The sequence below is a fragment of the Castor canadensis genome, chromosome X (assembly GCF_047511655.1).
Source record: "Castor canadensis chromosome X, mCasCan1.hap1v2, whole genome shotgun sequence".
Lineage (NCBI taxonomy): Eukaryota > Metazoa > Chordata > Mammalia > Rodentia > Castoridae > Castor > Castor canadensis.
Genome location: NC_133405.1, coordinates 123,397,471 through 123,415,421, shown reverse-complemented (window position 1 = coordinate 123,415,421; position 17,951 = coordinate 123,397,471). Strand labels below are relative to the sequence as shown.

Below are 17,951 nucleotides of genomic sequence, written 5' to 3'. Positions count from 1 at the left end.
AAATACTTATGTTCAGGGCTCCCTTCTGGAGATTGTGCCTTAATAGGCTTTGGGCAGGGGCTGGGGCATGGGAACACTAGGGACTATAATATGTAGTTGGGGTTGAGATAGTTATCCTGATATAAACTAGTGGGTCTCAACTTTAGCATGCACTGGAATAACACAGAGGTCTATGTGACAACTCTGGAGGCCACTCCCAGTGTTCCTGATTCAGTAGGTTTGGGGAGGGTTCCAATCTCTCACATTTCTAGCAAGTGTCCAGGTGTTGCTGAGGTTGCTGGTCTGCAGACCACACCTTGAGAACCAATTTCTTAAATTATTCCTACCTCAAAGTATAACTGATTTTATGAACCATATCTTCTGCCCATTAGTGTAGACATATGTATAAATAATCCCTCTACCCACACCCTTCTTCACATCTACTCCCATGAATCCACTATCTCTTTTCTCTATTGAGTTTAAAACATAGTTCAATTAAAAAGTAACTTTAGAGAGCTTGGTATAGGTTTACCTTCTTCTCTGGGTTTTTCTCCTTCACGAGATTGTATGTTCTTTGAGGATGTTTATAAATTCAAAACTTGCTCATATAGCTTGGAATACCATAGGGACTCAGGAAATGTTAGTGGCCAGTGATTGTGTATAGAAACTGCATCATCGTAACCAAACCCAACTGTTCTCAATAGTTTTTAGGATGGAACTTAAATACACGAACATCTTCAAATTTAAGATCATAAAATATATTCACATAGTGAATTAAAGAGCTAGAAGATATTGTGCAGGATAAATAAAATAATCAAATATGTAACCAGGAGGTAACTACAAGTGAAACTCACCAAGAAACACAATAATGTTGCTAAGATGATACATCAATAATGACCCCAAAATGTGGATTTGTCCATGGATTATCCCAGTTATATAAGCATAGCACCTAAGATTTTTCAAAATAACTATCATAAACCCACATCAATATACTACTAAGTCCTTGCAAAAGACCAAGTAGCCTATTATTTAGTAAAACTAATAATGTAATAGAAGGTATTGACACACCCCCTTAGCAAAAATATCACCAACACCCACACTGAGAGAAAACAGGTAAAAAACATAATACTTGGGAAAAGCTAGGTATATCTCTGTAGAAAGTAGCTTCAGCAAATATGGAAACAGATTTAATGCAATAAACAGTTGAGTATACATGTCAGTCCATACATTCTCAAGCCCATTGGATTCTCCTTTGGAATTTTCCCATGCTACCTGTTTTAGCTCCTGCATAGTCCTAGCAGGCTGCTGAAGGCATCCTAGCTGATCGAATTCAATAATGCTAATTCCTCCAAAGGAGTCAAAAGAAAGTGAATTTAAGAATGAAATGCTCCTAAATTTAGATGAGTTTGAGTTGCTTTGTATTGTGTTAGCAAATTTGCTATAGAGAAAAGCAAAAATTCAAGTGCTCTTGGCTTTGAAGACTGGCATGAAAGTTGAGGACCTCCCAATTTGTTAAATATGACTCAACATGAAAACAATAGGAAAATATGTGTGAGTCTGACTCAAGGATGTCTTAAAAGCATCTGTGCGTATCAATATAAAACAATAAAACTTCCAAATAACATAAAACTTTGGAAGATCATGCTGCCAAATATTTACTTTATGATAATGTTCATGATCCGTATGCTTAAAGTTATGCCATTTAAAATTAATGTTACAGTTAAGGGAAAGCAGCAAAGAACGTAGGGAAAGGATGTTGTTAGTTCAATATTCTCAAGACCCAGGAACTTTGATCTAAGTCAGTATTTTCTCAGTTCATTGTATGCCATAACCATAAAAAGGTAAAGTATCTTCTATTTTATTCCTCGGGGGTGGAGAGGGCTAAGAGGAGATGGAGTGGTGAACCTGACATAAGGCTTGGCAAGGGCTTTTCAGTTTGTTCAGAACTGCATTTTGATCAACAGTCTACAAGAAAAAAATGTGCTGATCTCAAAGCTATACTAGTTCTGCCATGATAGCAAGCAAAAGGAACCAAAAAAGGTTTTCTAGAAGGAAAAGGAAATTAGACTCAGACATGTTCCAGATCTGGCACTGAACATAGCATTTTCAAGAAGTAATGCATTGGTACTACTAATCATATCATGTAGTGTTTTAGGCTTTGGCTGACAAAATGTACTGATAATTACAGGTAATGCTTCAACCTCAAGCACTCCTTTGAGTTTCATTAAGGTACAAATTCCATTCATTCAACAAATACTTATTGAGTGCTTATTTTGTGCCAGGAAATCTAGCTCTGAGGGTATCACAGTGAAAGGATAGTAAAAATAAATTAGTTAAAAATCCCTTTTGTTTTGGAACTTGCAACTCTAGTTATAGAAAGACAGACTACACTAAATGAGTAAAATATAGAGTATCAGAGATGTGATAAGTGTTACAGTGAGTTATAAAACAAGAAAGTGGGTGGGATATCACCCCACCCCTTTGAAAAGCACTTGGGAAAACTCTCATGAAAAGGTAACATTTGAATAAATACATGAAGCAAGCCATGCAGATAGTGGTAGAAAGAAAGTTCTTGGTTAGGGGCAGAAAGGTGGGGACTGAGGGAAATTGTTACTTTTTTGGGGTATATCCCTATACACTCTGAATTTGCTAGTCCCTGAGTGCATTTATTTGTTTAATTGAGGTCTGTGCTGTGGGATTGTGGACTAATTTTGTTTTCTTCTCTGTTCTTGTTTGTACTAAAACATCTAAATTAATGCAATTTTACAATAATAAAATGGATATTAAAACCCAGACACGTTGAGGCATTTAACTTCTCCTGGAAAGCTGTTGCTACAGTTAGAGTATGATTTAATGACTATAAAAGTCAAATAGTTGAACTTGGGGTAATCACCCACTAAATGTGATCAGTTTTTGGCAATTATGCTAGAAACAAAAGCACTCTGTGTATCCTGTGGTCAGCATTTTGCTAAGCTCCAATTAGGTGAGTAAATATTCACTGATGTGAGTTATAATGAGAAACTCCAACAAAAAGTGAAAGGTTGACCCAAGTAGAAAATGAAAGGCAGGCCCTAGTGGTTTTCCCAGGTGCACACTTGAAAGAGAAATTATTACTAATAAGTAATGAAGGTATTACAACATACAGATGCCAATGTTCTTGTTGAAATTTTAGTTGTTTAAATTACATAAATGTAGTCCATATTTTTGCTTAAAATAAGAATAGAATTTACTAATGCTAACAAATGCAAGAGTGAAACAATACTAATTGAGCTGTTGTTTTGAATAGTATTTAGAAGAATTTTCTGAAATACACACACTTCTTTTTAAAAGTGTTAATTTTAATTACACAGGTTGATTACCTTTGAGTAATCAAAATTTAAAACATTACATTTATGTCCAAAGTCCTTTTGACCGCCCATCATCCCAATCCTACTTTTCTCCAAAAGGTAATCACAGATATTTTCTGTGGAAAAAATGTTTTCACACTGACAGGGTAGTCATTAAAAATGGTATTCTTGTATTTTACATATATACCTTGCTTTATTCCAACAACATGTCTTGTAGATCATTTTCCATGCTAGAGTTTCAAGGTTCACCTCTTTCTTTCCATTTGTTACATAGCAGTCTATAGTATGGTCTCAATTATAAACAATGCAGCAATGAACTCCAGAAGGTACTTGTGCAAATGCTTGGGAAATGGTTTTCACAGTGAGGTTCCTGGACCTCCAGCAACAATCCTACCTGGGAATGTGTTAGGGATGCAAATTCCCAGATCTCCTGCACTCCTGCTGACTCAGAAGCTCACCAGATTGCTGGCAAGGCTCAGCAGTCTATAGTTTAACAGGCCTTCTAGTGATTCTTATGCATGATAACATTTGAGAACCACTGGCAAGTGTGTGTGTACACATGTGCAGACACAAGTGTGTACACATGTATACATATATGTATGTATATGGTACAGTTCTGGTATACAATGATATATGTGTTCCTAGACATCATGGCACTGTACAAAATTATGTAACAAATGTCACAGGGCTTATGAAAAAATGGTGCTGGGGCACAACAATGAAAAACTGATCAGTGACACACTATAAACAAAATCTGGGAATCTAATAAAATAGTATAATTTTCTACATGTTAAATGATTAAATATACAAATGCAGTAGTAAACACTGTACTTTCTCTTGGAAGAACCTGCTGTTTGCTTGTGGAAGTTAGCATTGGAGAGGTTGCCCCTGTGACTTACTGTGTAGTGGGGAAAGGAGGGTTAATCTGAAATCGGAAGGGATGTTTTAACACCAAATGTGGTGGCACATGGTGAACTGAGGCAGTTGGTCGTGTTGAGGTGTGTGCATGTGAACATTTTGGGTATTCCTGTGTGACTCAGTTCAGTTGGTTACAGTTTTGCTTTTCTTATGGATGAAATTGTGCATAAACAAATGTGAAATTGGAGTTATGTCCCCAAATTTCCCAAGTACTTTTTTTGTATTGGAAGAAATTTGTCTTTAATATAACAGAATACATTATGTTATAGCAGAACTGAAAATATACATGTATACATATATACATTTATATATACGTATATATATAAAACATAGACTCCATACACTGCACCAAATGCTGTTTTTCCACTTAATTCTTTTCACTTACTATCTCTTAGAGCTTTTCACACATCATCATAGAGTTACTCATTTTTTAAAAATTGCATTTAAAGCATTAAGAGATGAATAAACTGATCTCCAAAATGCTTGCAGCCATTTATGCTCCCACTAACATACTTTTTACATCCTATTGCCTATTATAAAATTCATTAATTTTTGCCAGCCCAGTAGTTAAATTTCTCATTCCTCTTCCGTCTCTCTCTCTCTCTCTCTCTCTCTATATATATATATATGTATGTATGTATATATATGCATATATATACTGTAAGAAATGATTCCCATAAATACACTGATAGAAAAAGGAGCTTTAAAAGTGTGAAATAGGTGAGTAGGTGATGAGGTGGTACTGCAAAAGGAAAAAAAAAGAAATAAAATGAATATGTGAGAAAACAAGAAAAGCTTATTAAAAAGGGAAAGAAAAAGAATTCCCTTTTCACTTATTTATTTTTTTTTAACTTCTACCTTTGCCAATGCCACTTACCCACTTTATAAGATAAGACATTGAGTTGACCCTGTTGGGATTCCATCTATCACTCTAGCTAGTTGACATGTCCAAAAAATGCAGCTTACACTGTTAATTCATTCTCCAGCAAAACACGCCTGAGGGCATCAGATTCTACTGTTTATCAGTGTTGGGCTCCATGGCCCTGACAAGCTGAGAAGATACAGCCGATCGGGGTGATGTGATGGATTCCCATGGGAGTCTGGGGCCCCTAAAAGCAAAAGCTGCAGAAATGCAGGTTTATGCAGGTGTCAGATGTTTTCCTGTAAAGAGGTTGGCAGTGGACATAACTGCTTCCAGCTGGGCACATTACCAGGCAGGGAGAGCATAATGACTTAATAATTAAATCACATTGGTTTATGATCATTGTTCTTATTAGGAAATACCATTGCCTTTGGGTGACTTATTGTGTGAAACTGAATTTTCATATAAACATTGTGACTTTGCATTTATTTGTAATATATTTGCATAGATATCTCTAAATCAGAATGGCTTACTAAAAGTAATCACCAAAAAAGGAAGATGGACTATTCATGTAAAAATGCCAATGATACTCAAGGAAATGTAGAAATGTAATGTTGCCCCTTCGAGTTCAGTCATATGAGACGTACTTTCCTTTACCTGAAAGCAGCAGGAAGGGAGAACTAGTAGCTGTATCCATTTCTGTTTTACAATTAGGCTTTTGTACCTTGAAGTCTCAAACTACACTAGGATTAATAAAATATAAAGAATATAAGAGTTTTATGAAATGAACATTTCATTTTTAAATTAAGGACTGGCTTTTCTGTCCTTGTAGTTTCCTGCTATGGAGGGAGGGTGGAAAGAAAGTTGGAGGGGAGGAACATTTTAACTCATAAAAGAGCTTTCAGTCTCAAGAGGCTTGGAGCAGCTGCTCTGAAGCAGGTGCTGCTCTGAAGCAGGCAAGGACATTGAAAAAAGCCTCTCTCTCTCTCTCTCTCTCTCTCTCTCTTTCTCTCTGTCTCTCTCTCTCCCCCTTCACTCTTCCCTCCTCCCTTCCCTCTTTCCCTCCCTCCCTCTCTCTCTCTTTTTTTGGTTACAATTCTTTGAATTCCCAGCTGCAATGCAGTTTAAGTACAACTCTCAGAATCAACCCTGTGTTCAAACTTTAGTGATGAGTTGCAAAGACAAAGACAAGAATTTCTCCCACTCATCCACACCCAGGGCCAGCTATGTAATTTGTGAGACTCAGTGAAAAATGAAAACATAGGTCCCCTTGTGCAGCAAGCTGAAAAAATGCCATACAAGGCTTTGTCTTGTCTTCCATGGTATCTCTCTTGTCACAGTATTTTTTGTTTGCTGTTTACTGCTATTATAAGAAAAACTAAAAATTTGTATCATTAGCATGAATTTTACCATTCATTTTTTTTTTCATTTTTCTTTTATTATTCATATGTGCATACAAGGCTTGGTTTATTTCTCCCCCCTGCCCCCACCCCCTCGCTTACCACCCACTCCACCCCCTCCCGCTCCCCCCCTCAATACCCAGCAGAAACTATTTTGCCCTTATCTCTAATTTTGTTGTAGAGAGAGTATAAGCAATAATAGGAAGGAACAAGGGGTTTTGCTGGTTGAGATAAGGATAGCTATACAGGGCATTGACTCACATTGATTTCCTGTGCGTGGGTGTTACCTTCTAGGTTAATCCTTTTTAATCTAACCTTTTCTCTAGTTCCTGGTCCCCTTTTCCTATTGGCCTCAGTTGCTTTAAGGTATCTGCTTTAGTTTCTCTGCATTAAGGGCAACAAATGCTAGCTAGTTTTTTAGGTGTCTTACCTATCCTCACCCCTCCCTTGTGTGCTCTCGCTTTTATCATGTGCTCATAGTCCAATCCCCTTGTTGTGTTTGCCCTTGATCTAATGTCCACATATGAGGGAGAACATACGATTTTTGGTCTTTTGAGCCAGGCTAACCTCACTCAGAATGATGTTCTCCAATTCCATCCATTTACCAGCGAATGATAACATTTCGTTCTTCTTCATGGCTGCATAAAATTCCATTGTGTATAGATACCACATTTTCTTAATCCATTCGTCAGTGCTGGGGCATCTTGGCTGTTTCCATAACTTGGCTATTGTGAATAGTGCCGCAATAAACATGGATGTGCAGGTGCCTCTGGAGTAACAGTCTTTTGGGTATATCCCCAAGAGTGGTATTGCTGGATCAAATGGTAGATCGATGTCCAGCTTTTTAAGTAGCCTCCAAATTTTTTTCCAGAGTGGTTGTACTAGTCTACATTCCCATTCATTTTTATATTGTGCAATGCCAGTTTAAATGAAAATACAGCAGCATTTAACTTGAACAGGGAAATGCTGAAATGGCACAGTTTATATTTTGTAGTTTATATGTGGAACAAAATAGTCCTTCTTCTTCTTCTTCCTCCTCCTCCTCCTCCTCCTCCTCCTCCTCCTTCTTCTTCTTCTTCTTCTTCTTCTTCTAATTCTCCTCCTCCTCTTTCTCTTTCTCCTTCTTCCTCCTTCCTTCCTCCTTTCTCTAGCTGGGGATTGAATTCAGGGCCTTGTGTGTGCTGTGCAAGGGCTATACTACTAAGCTGCATCCTCAGGATTTATTTTACTTCTTAACACAGAGTGTCTACCAATACTCTGTACCTTTGGTTTACTGATGAGTTAGGAAAGACTGAAAGGAAAAGAAATTAGGATTACCTTCTCATTCCCTTTCCTTCCATGTTATATTCAGTGTAAGAGATTGGCCAATACAGGGAAGTAGCAGGAGAAAGAAAGGATATGACACAGTTCCTTGATCATTTTGTTTCATAGAATGCCATTACCTTCTTTTAGTGATCTAAGCACATTCTGGTTTCACGTGGAAAGCATAGCCTTTTGGGGACTGTCCGAGGCCCTACTCTCTCAGTTTCAGAGTAACATGCTTATGTTGCAGGTATGTTTTGGTGGACTCCCACATGTGGAAGCCTCCTGGAGTTCTGGGGCATCATGAATGCTGTGTGCAAGCAGGGCACCCAGGAACTGCAGACAGTTTATACTTTGCATATCATTTGCATCTTCTTTGTTCACACACATGCTTCATTGTCCCCTCAGACTTCATGTGTAAAAGACAAGCTCCAAGATTCAAGTATTAAGAATTTCAAGAAACTGACAACAGAGTATTAAACCAGGTGGAGGACCATTCTGCATGCAGGGCTTGGATGGTGCATCCAGGAGGCTGAGCTCTTTCTGCATCAGAAGACGCTGCTGACTCCCCTGAAGGCTATGTGCATACTGTGTATGAAGGAGCCCAGTTCACTGCCAATAGTGTGTCTGTGCAAACTGTGTCCTTGCAATGATTCCATGCACTTACTTCACACTTAGTTAGATCTCTTAGAGAGCACTGGTTCCACAAGGAGTGCCTTTTAGATGGGTATTTGGAAGCTTTAGGCTATAGCTGGAACGAGGGACTCATTGTTGGATTGATCCCTTTATCCCCTTTAACATTTCTTATTTATCTTTCACCCCAGGATTTCCAGCAGGAGAACTCCAGAAGCCTTTCTTTTGGGGAACAGAATATCCTCGGTGAGTAAATTAGTAAAGAAACCAGTTACTGACAAGTTAGCAGGGCAGAACATTTAGGGTTGGCAAAGGACAGAATATACTCAAAGAACCAAAGTCAATGATTATTCAGCAGAAAGAGGGCAGGGAACCTAGCATGGGTCAGCTGTACTCTTACATTTTAGGACTTTTTATTGTTTATTAGGTCTTTGTTTTCTGATCCCTGTTACCAGAGTATATAAGTGGACAGGAAAGCCAGCTTCTCCATAGGTATTTTTCATTATTATGCACTTAATCATTCGAGTAGATGGTGATGGTCTAAAATCTTTCCAAGTAAAGAAACAATGTGAGAAAAGGAAGGAAAACTGTTTATAGAATGTCAAGGAGTCCAGTTTTGCTGTTCCAAGTGGTGCATGAAGGAAATAAGTCTGAAAGAAGTCTGAAACAGAAGGTTGAGATTTGATATTAGAGGGCTCTGAATGCCAGGTGAGGAGCTTGGACACTAATAAGCAAGAGAAGATACTGAAGTTTTTGAGCAAGTAATTATGACTATCAAATTTGTCTTTAGAAATATAACCTGAGTGGCTATAGAATGGGTCTGAATTGACAGTGTCTGGACTTAGAAATACTTGTTTAAAGGCCATTAATAACAACAGATTATAGACATGTAATTCAGACTTTTTATATATAGTGGGGGGTCTCATAATATTCATTTTCAAATATATGCCTTTGTGTAGCTCTGGTTCTTTAATGCATGGAAAATTTAGCCTTGATTTTAGGAGTCTTGTGTTTTGGTTTGGTTATATGACAACTTATATATGATAATGTACATTAAAAAGACATAGCATCACATACATATATATATATCAAAAAACTACAGAAGTAGTGTTTTGAGTTGGGGTTTCCCAGAAGATGCCCCTGTGATAAGGATTCAAGTGCAAGTAGTTCTTTTGGAACGTGTTACCACAAAACACTAGCGAGGGAGTCGGAAAGTGAGATAGTGAGGGAAGAAAGCCAATAAATTGTGCCCTATGAATCTTCTAAGATTGCCAAAATGCATTACCACTAACATAGTGGCTTAAAACTACATAAATTTATTAGCTTATTGTCATATAGTCCAACATAGGTCTCACTGAGCTGAATCAAGGTGTCAGCAGGGCTGCATTTTTTTTGGATTTTCCAGGATAAATTAATTTTATTTTTTGAGGCTTTAGAGGGGGCTCACATTCCATGGCCCATGGCTTTAGTCACATCTCCTTTTGAATTTCATCTCTCTTCTCCTTTTTAAAAAGTGTAAATGAAATTTCATTTTGAATATTTCCAATAGTCTAGTGAATGTCCATATATTGCCTTTAAAATAAAAATGCAAAAAACAGTTTTGGTGAATTAATTCATATTTCAACTTTTTATTTCTAAATTTTATTTTATTATCATAAATTAATCGTACAAAGTGGTTTCATTGTGATATTTCCCTTGTGGTTACATTGGGTCCAGCCAAATAATCCAGGATAATCTCTGTTTTCAAGTCAGCTGATTAGCAACCTTAATTCCATCTGCAACCTTCATTCCCCTTTGCCATGTAACATAACATATTCATAGGTTCCAGGGATTAGCATGAGGACATCTTTGGGAAGCCATTATTCTTTATCTCAGTCATTACCATGGACAACTGAGACTCTGTCTTGCTAACATTATGTTTCAGAGACAGGAGAGCTGGGTTGTTTATCCTTCATATTATGTTCCATCATCAATTGAAGGCTGCCACCAGGGGTGTTAACTCCCTGGTAGTCCTCAATCTAGGCCAAGAGATTTTGGTGGCTGGAAAAAGCAATCTGGTAGTTAGAAGCAATTGGATTGGTGCACTCAGACATGGTGAACCCTGTGAGGGAACAATGAGAGGCATCAATAAAGCCTACTGTAGAGAAGCCATCTTTTAAAATAAATGCAAATTCTAGGTTTTAACCAAATCCATTCATACCATCCCATGACTCAGATGCATAGTTTTCTTTCGTATTCAGATATTTGGAATTAATTTTTCCTATTTTTAAAATTAGAAATATATATATATATATAAAGTTCCATAAAATTAAATGCTTAGGCTGTTCGCTGTGATCCCTTCAAACTGAAAAAGTTCTGGAATTCTTTGATTCTGCTTACCATTAACAACTTGACTAAGCTTCTATTATTGTGGTAATTAGCTGGAGACTTGGAAACAGTCTGGTTAAATTTGGAAATTGTTAATTCAATGATTTGTTTATTGGGTCCGTGAGCATGCTTTTCTGACATAAGAGTCAGAATTATAGATGCTTAGGAATTATTGTTAAGGTCTATTAGTTCTCCCTTAGACTGAGCCATAGTTGATACTTGAGTGGGAGAGAGCATTGTATTTTTTTCCAAAAGAGTTTTATGTTCATGCTAAAGCCATCCATCCTTTATTAAGATAGCCACTCATGTTCTTTGCATTGGGAATATGAAGATGCTGTAAATGAGAATTACAGTCCAGTGAGCTGGCTTCCAATACATCCATTATGTAGTAATTGATAGGCAGCCAGCAGATTCAAAGGAGTGGGTGTCATTTCTACTCACGCTGGTCAGTTTAGCCTTCACCTGAGTCTTGGGTCTCATTATAAAGACAAGAACAAACCAAATTGCTTCCAGAGAAAATAATCGGGTTTATAAATGACCTAAACAACATTTCCAAAAAGTGTATGTTCCATGAAGTAGTAGTCATCCTTTCCTTCCCTCTGTGTTGGAGAATCATAGTACTCATCTTCTAAGAAATTCTATTAGAAACTGATTTAAATGTGTTTGACCCAGAGGTTCCTAAAGTCTTTTCCCTGTGTTTTTGGAAATGCTAGTCTAGAGTTCATGACTGAAATACAGGAATTGAAAGAACTTGGGAACATTTGAGGCTGGACCCTTGTAACTGTTTTAATATGTTTGAAAGAAAATTAAAGTAGCAGAATGATTTACTATATTTAGCAGAATCAGCATGTATATTAGAGACTACACTGGAATAATAGATTGAAGACATAGGGAAGAAATTTGAGGTCACCATTAGGAAGAGCTGTTTTACTTAGAACCACCCAAAGAGGTAATGGGCTACCTCAGAAGGGGGTGAGTTCTTAGTCATTGGGAATACCTAAGCAGATAGCTTATGGTCATTTGAATGGATTTGTTTCTGTTTGTTTTTGACACAGTGTTTCACTGTGTAGCCTAGGTTAGCCTGGAACTCCCAATACTCTTGCCTCAGCCTCCCCAGTGCTGGGATTATAGCTGTTACACCACCATACTTTGCCCTTTTAAAAATTATCACTAAGTTGCCCCAACTGGCATTGAACTTGTGATTCTCCTGTATTAGCCTCCCAAGTAGCTGAGATTATAGGCAAGAACCACCACACCTGGCTTGACTGGATTTTTATAGAGGAGCTCACACTTCTCCTAAAGAGTTGAACTATGTAACCTTAAAGCCACTTCCAACTTGGAGGTCTTTATAATTTTCTGATTCAAGCAGATGGTAATCTTTACTTGAAAAAAAATGTGAGATCATGGTGAGTTCAGATAGCAGTATAGTTATTTTGTTGTTGACAGTAAAACTTGTATATGTATTAAGCCCATTGGAGGCACAAAAGAGAAGATAAGTAGGTAGTAAAATTGTCACCTTTAATCTTGGAAGGCTGGATCTTTTTTTTTCCATTAATTTTTTATTAGGATATGTTCTTTGTACAGGAGGGATCCATTGTGACAATTCCAAATAAGCTTATATTGTACATTGGCTAGATCACCCCACCATCTCTCCTCCTCGGTCCCCTCCCCGCTCCACTTAAAACTATTGCAAGAGGTTTCTTTGTTCTATTTCATATAAGTATATGAAGTCTATCAACCATGTTCCCTTACCTTAACCTCAGGAAGGCTAGCTCTTCAATGCAGGAAGTCTTCTAGTTCTGGCCAGTTATATTATAAAAGACAGCTCTTCAATGCAGGAAGTCTTCTAGTTCTGGCCAGTTATATTATAAAAGACATATGAGAGGTTTTTTTAATGACATGCTAATTTAAATAATGTCCATTGATAAAATGGAGGATGTGAATTTAATATTATGAAACATTATCATTATAAAGCTTAGTCGTATAAAATTACTTTTTCTTTGTCTCTTGTCCAAATGATTGTGATTTTGTAACTGAGAATTGAAACTTACAATGCTTCAATCATTTCTGAATTCTCTATTATCCTTTGCAAATAGAAGCTTGTTGGAGCAGTTCCTCTTAAGGGACATTTATTACAGAGCAGTTTCTGTAAGCTTCCATTGTTCATACCTTAAAGTCTTCTAGTCAATAGCATTGGCTGAGAAATGTAGAGGACTGAGTACTAGTACTTCACTCACAGGGCTGAGAAACTGGAAAAATGAAATGTTGCAGGGTGCACAGTGATAGCTACTGCTGCAAAAATTAGCACTTTGTAAAATCACAAGCTTGTCCCACACTGCTATATAGCTGTATGATTGAAATGCACAATTTTACTCTTCTTTAATGAAGGTTTGCAATGATGGAAACACAGTAGGAAGCATTTTTTTCAAATGCAAATTACCTTGCAGGAAAGAAATAATAAAGAAAAGAATTGCCAACAAGGGGAAAAATTGAATCTTAGAGCACTTTCTTGGGCATAGTTGAGACAAACAATTAGCACGTTAAGGATCATTATGTCCTGTAATAATGAATAACATGTTGCTTCAAAAAATTCTGTTCATTCCAGTTATGGGTCGTATGTATTTGCTGGTTGACTTTGATGGTGCCTGTCAGGAACCAAGTGTGAAGTATTTTTAGCATAATTGCAAATCTCGTGACGAATCCGCATACTAATCATCCTAAATCGTCAGTAATCCTCACCCACAGGTTAAATGGCTTAAATAAGTTACATATACACCTGTCACTTGTATGGAATGGTAAAGTTAATCAATCATTAGTTAAATCATTGTTAACTCTCAGTGTTTACTTAGGTACAGAGTATTTAGCAGTGACCAAGTAGATAAGGGTCTGGCCTGCATGGAAATTATAATCGACACAGAAAATCCCAGGCACACACATATGGAAACCTCATTATTGATTTCTTCATATATTATATGTGTGTTTTGTTTCAGTTATCTATTGCTATGTAACAAAGCACCATCAAGCAGCCATTTATTGGTTCATGATTCTGCAATTTGGGCAGGACCAAGCTGAGACAACTTGTCCCTTGTTGGCTGGGGCAGCTCCATAAGGCTGGATGATCTAAGACTTCATTTAGTCCAATGGGTGGGGTCTGGCAGGTCCTCTCTCTCTTCTTTCAGAGTCTCTTAACTTTTGGCATCTCTGCCTTGCTTCACTTGGCCTCTTTTCCTCCAACTGGGAGGAACATTGTAGCTAACTTCTGGAAGGGTAGAAAATGGAAATTGTAAGATCTTTTAAGAGTTAGGTCCAGAAGTCACACCTGACTTCTTCCACTGTGTCCTGTTGGTCATAACAAGTCCCAAGGTGAGTTCAGATTCTAGGGCAAGGAAATAGACCACCTCTTAATGAGAGAGGGGGCATGTGCATTCAGGGACATGTGGAATTGATGGTGGCCCCTATTATGGATACACTCTATCACATGCCTCTTCAAAGGTAAAGAGAAATAATACAACGCCTTTTCCAAATCTGATTAAGGTTTCACAGTCTTTGCTATTCAGTTGTCAGCTTATCTGCTGCAGAAACAGAGGAACGTGACTATCTTTGAAAACAGAGTGATCCCTTTTAATCTCTGCTCTATTCCTTTTTTATGACTACATTTGGAAAATAATTTAACTTCTAAGATTAGAAAAACTTTTCAAGTTCTCAGATAAAAAATAGTCTGTTTACTGACAGGATCTTTTTCAAGCCCTGTTTTTAGATATTCATAAATATAAAATATCTGTAGAACAGATACAGAATCATAGAGGTCTCAGGGCTAGAAGGGACTTGAGAAATCACCTCTTTTATATCCCTAATTTCAAGGGTCCACATAAGGTCACAATGACTATGTTAGAATTTATACTTTCTTTGTCCCTTTCAATTAGAAGGGTATGTTTATACAATTTGCTTTATAGTTTTATGGGTATGCTTATTAGATTTTTATTACTATAGTTACCAGAAAACAGATTATCTTGGCTTTCCATTGAAAAATTAAAGTTGATTATACTCTCGGATTCATGCTTCTAATTTTCCCCAAATTATGTATTTATGACATAGATCTCTGAGTTATGGTGCTATAGGAGTAATCGTTGGCCATGAATTTACACATGGATTTGATAATAATGGTAAGTTCATTTTATGAGCTGTTGTTTTTATAATAATGTTGACTATATGAGTGTTAATTGGTGTTATTATCTTTGCATAGTGGCATCATCATAGATTGAAGATTATCCAAAGCAATATGATTGCTGATTGAAAACTTGCTCTCATGTCTTGCTGTGATCACTTGCAATAAATAAACAAGTATTCCCATTGGCGATCAGGACAGAATGCAAAAAATGTCCTTGTAGTTTCAATAAAATTACCTTTGCATTTGGATCAGAATTGCTGTAGCAGTCATAATAGTTGCAGGAATTGTATTATAGCTTCTCCTCTTTGTCATTTTAAAAAATTTACCATCTTGAGGTGTGAGCTCTGCCTCAATGATGATTGTATGTGTAGCACTGTGAAGTTAGGCTTTAGAAGCATGACTCACTGGTTCTTTTATACAATTTCCAGGATTATACAATACTTAATCTCTATTTTTTATTTGAATTGGCTTCTATCCAAAATTTGTTTTAAAAAGGTGTTGCTTTCCTAATAATGCACAATTCAGAACATGCTGTGTATCTTTAGGACATTTAAGCAAAAAGAAGGAGCAGAACATAGCCTACACTAAAGAAATGGTCACCTTTGAAAGTCCTTACTTTTAATCAGTGCTCCTTTCTCTTTTAAATTTGGAGCATTACTGGAAAGCTACAAAAAAAAATCTCTGGAGCAAATTACTACCACATCCAGCTTCAAGAACCCAGCTGGCCCAAGGCAATGTTGTCTAGAAGGGAACTCCTTTCTCTTATGCCTGTAGTGTCTTCAACATCCTTTCCTACAAGCCTACTGCAGGACTGAAGACCCCTTAGGTTCTTTTTCTTCTGAGAAATTCTTCTGCCACCCCCATCAGACTTTTCTTAATCACTTAGGTTCTTTTTGCTACTCTGGTCTCCCCTTCCTTGTTAAAATGTAGCTGCCTTGTAGTCATCTTACTCACCAGGGCTAGACTTTCTGCCTTAGGGTGTTTGGTCTATCTGAGATGAGAATCAACTGAGAAACAAAAACAAGTGGTGCGCAATTGGTTCTGGATCTTTCTTCCTAAGAAATTTAGGTACATTTCTCCTGTAGAACATGCTGGAGTCTGTCTATAGTCTTTCCCAAAAGACAGAATCTAATGATGGCAATTTCGCTTGGTAGCCAGTACATGTCCAATAACTATGTAATGATTGGTTGGCTAGTGGGTGGAGGGCAGTGACCCGAAGGAGTGGTGTTAGTAACATGCAGCCTTGCTAAAGAGATTTGGATTGTTCCAATTAATGTCTTGGCTTTTGGGGGGCTTCCTTGTAAGCTCTTCCTTTTAAGCCCTCTTTGTTAGGGTACTATTGCTTAGAGGAATTTCTTATAAATTATCTGCATAATTAAATTAAAACTATGCCTCTGATTCAATAGTAAGATTGAATATAGAAGATTGTGTAAATGTACCCAAACTGTTGTTTTGAAGGATGTAGAGAAAATGAAGAGCAAGTGAGCATGTGCTAAGAAATCATGTATAACTAATCTTTTTTTCCCATTATGTTCTGGAGATTTCCATTCCTGTTTCAAGTTCTCTTTTTAGAGCAACTTTCCTTGTCCAAGCAGGACAGATGGATCTTCCATCCACCCTGATGACTGTGGAATGACTCATAGCAGAAGGTTTATGTGTCTGTTGGCTCCTGGCAACTTAGAGGAAACAGGTTCCTATAAGGCTGAGTCAGAGTCTGTGGTCCTATTGTGTGGATGACTCATTAGGGCTATTCCTATGGATTGTTTGGAATTTCACTAGTAGTGGCGCTTGAGTTCCTCCACTGGCTTTCTGAATAAAGGCATTTAATCTCATGATCCAGAGAGCATTTCGTGTCAAATGAGGTGAAAACACAGAATCCAAATTGGGTAAGACTGGTGCGTGTTTTAAATTGATGAATCTCATTTTAAAAATGCCCTTTGTTCCTTAGAAGGAAAGACCTTCTTCAATCCTCTTCCTCGTTTCCCGGTTTTTACAAATAACTCGAGAATGCAGGAGTTGCTCTCAGGAAGTGTTCCCTGTCATTGCAACTGCATTTTGAAAGCTTGTTTTTGTGAGGAAAAGGAAAGACAAAGAGTTTAGTTTTCATAAATAATGCAAATGTCTTTTAACTTCATTTTCGCTAGGTAGAAAATACGATAAAAATGGAAATCTGGATCCTTGGTGGTCTGTGGACTCAGAAGAAAAGTTTAAGGAAAAAACAAAGTGCATGATTAACCAGTATAGTAACTATTATTGGAAGAAAGCTGGCTTAAATGTGAGTACAACTGTGATTAAGGGGGCATCTTATGGGCCATTTTTCCTCATTTGGACATTAGCTTGCTTTAGACCATTGGCTCTCAAAGTGTGCTTCTGAGATCACCAAACATCTGCCTTCCCTAAGAACTTGTTAGAAATGCAAATTCTCGAGTCCAGCCCCAGACATGCTGAATCATACTCTCTAGGGGTGAAGCCTGATAGTCTGGCAGTCTGTCTGTCTGTCTTTTTACAAACCCTTGGGTGATTCTAACATAAGCTAAAGTTTGAGAATCACAGGCCTAAACATTAGTTTGTTTGCCTAGATTCAGATTGATGTTGAAAATCCTGGAGTATAAATACTATTTGTATAAATCTCCTACATTCCACATCGTTTAGAAAATTTCTATCCAAACTACTGCTTAGGTTTAATTCACTGAAATTAAACTTCATTAATTTGAACAACAGGTCTGAGAATTGGTTGAGGGTTCTTGGTTATAGAAGTTTTAACAAAAGAAATGTTTATTTTAAGCATTTATTTTCTGTTACATACACACATATCATTTCCATAAATGCATAAATGAAATTTTATACATGCTTTATATGTGTGAAATTTTTTTTATTGTTTTATTATTCATATGTGCATACAAAGCTTGGGTCATTTCTCCCCCCTGCCCCCACCCCCTCCCTTACCACCCACTCCCTCCCCTTCTTGCTTTGAC

The 17,951-nt window shown here is 37.3% G+C and overlaps 1 protein-coding gene across 1 annotated transcript in view; it reads left to right on the top strand.

The window, feature by feature from the left end:
• Phex (phosphate regulating endopeptidase X-linked) overlaps positions 1-17,951 on the top strand; it is a 187,111-nt gene that overhangs the window by 144,753 nt on the left and 24,407 nt on the right. Inside the window, exons 16-18 of the mRNA XM_074062292.1 lie at positions 8,633-8,687; positions 14,904-14,971; positions 17,121-17,251. Of these exons, the coding sequence (XP_073918393.1) occupies positions 8,633-8,687; positions 14,904-14,971; positions 17,121-17,251 (254 nt within the window). The remainder of the gene's footprint in view (positions 1-8,632; positions 8,688-14,903; positions 14,972-17,120; positions 17,252-17,951) is intronic.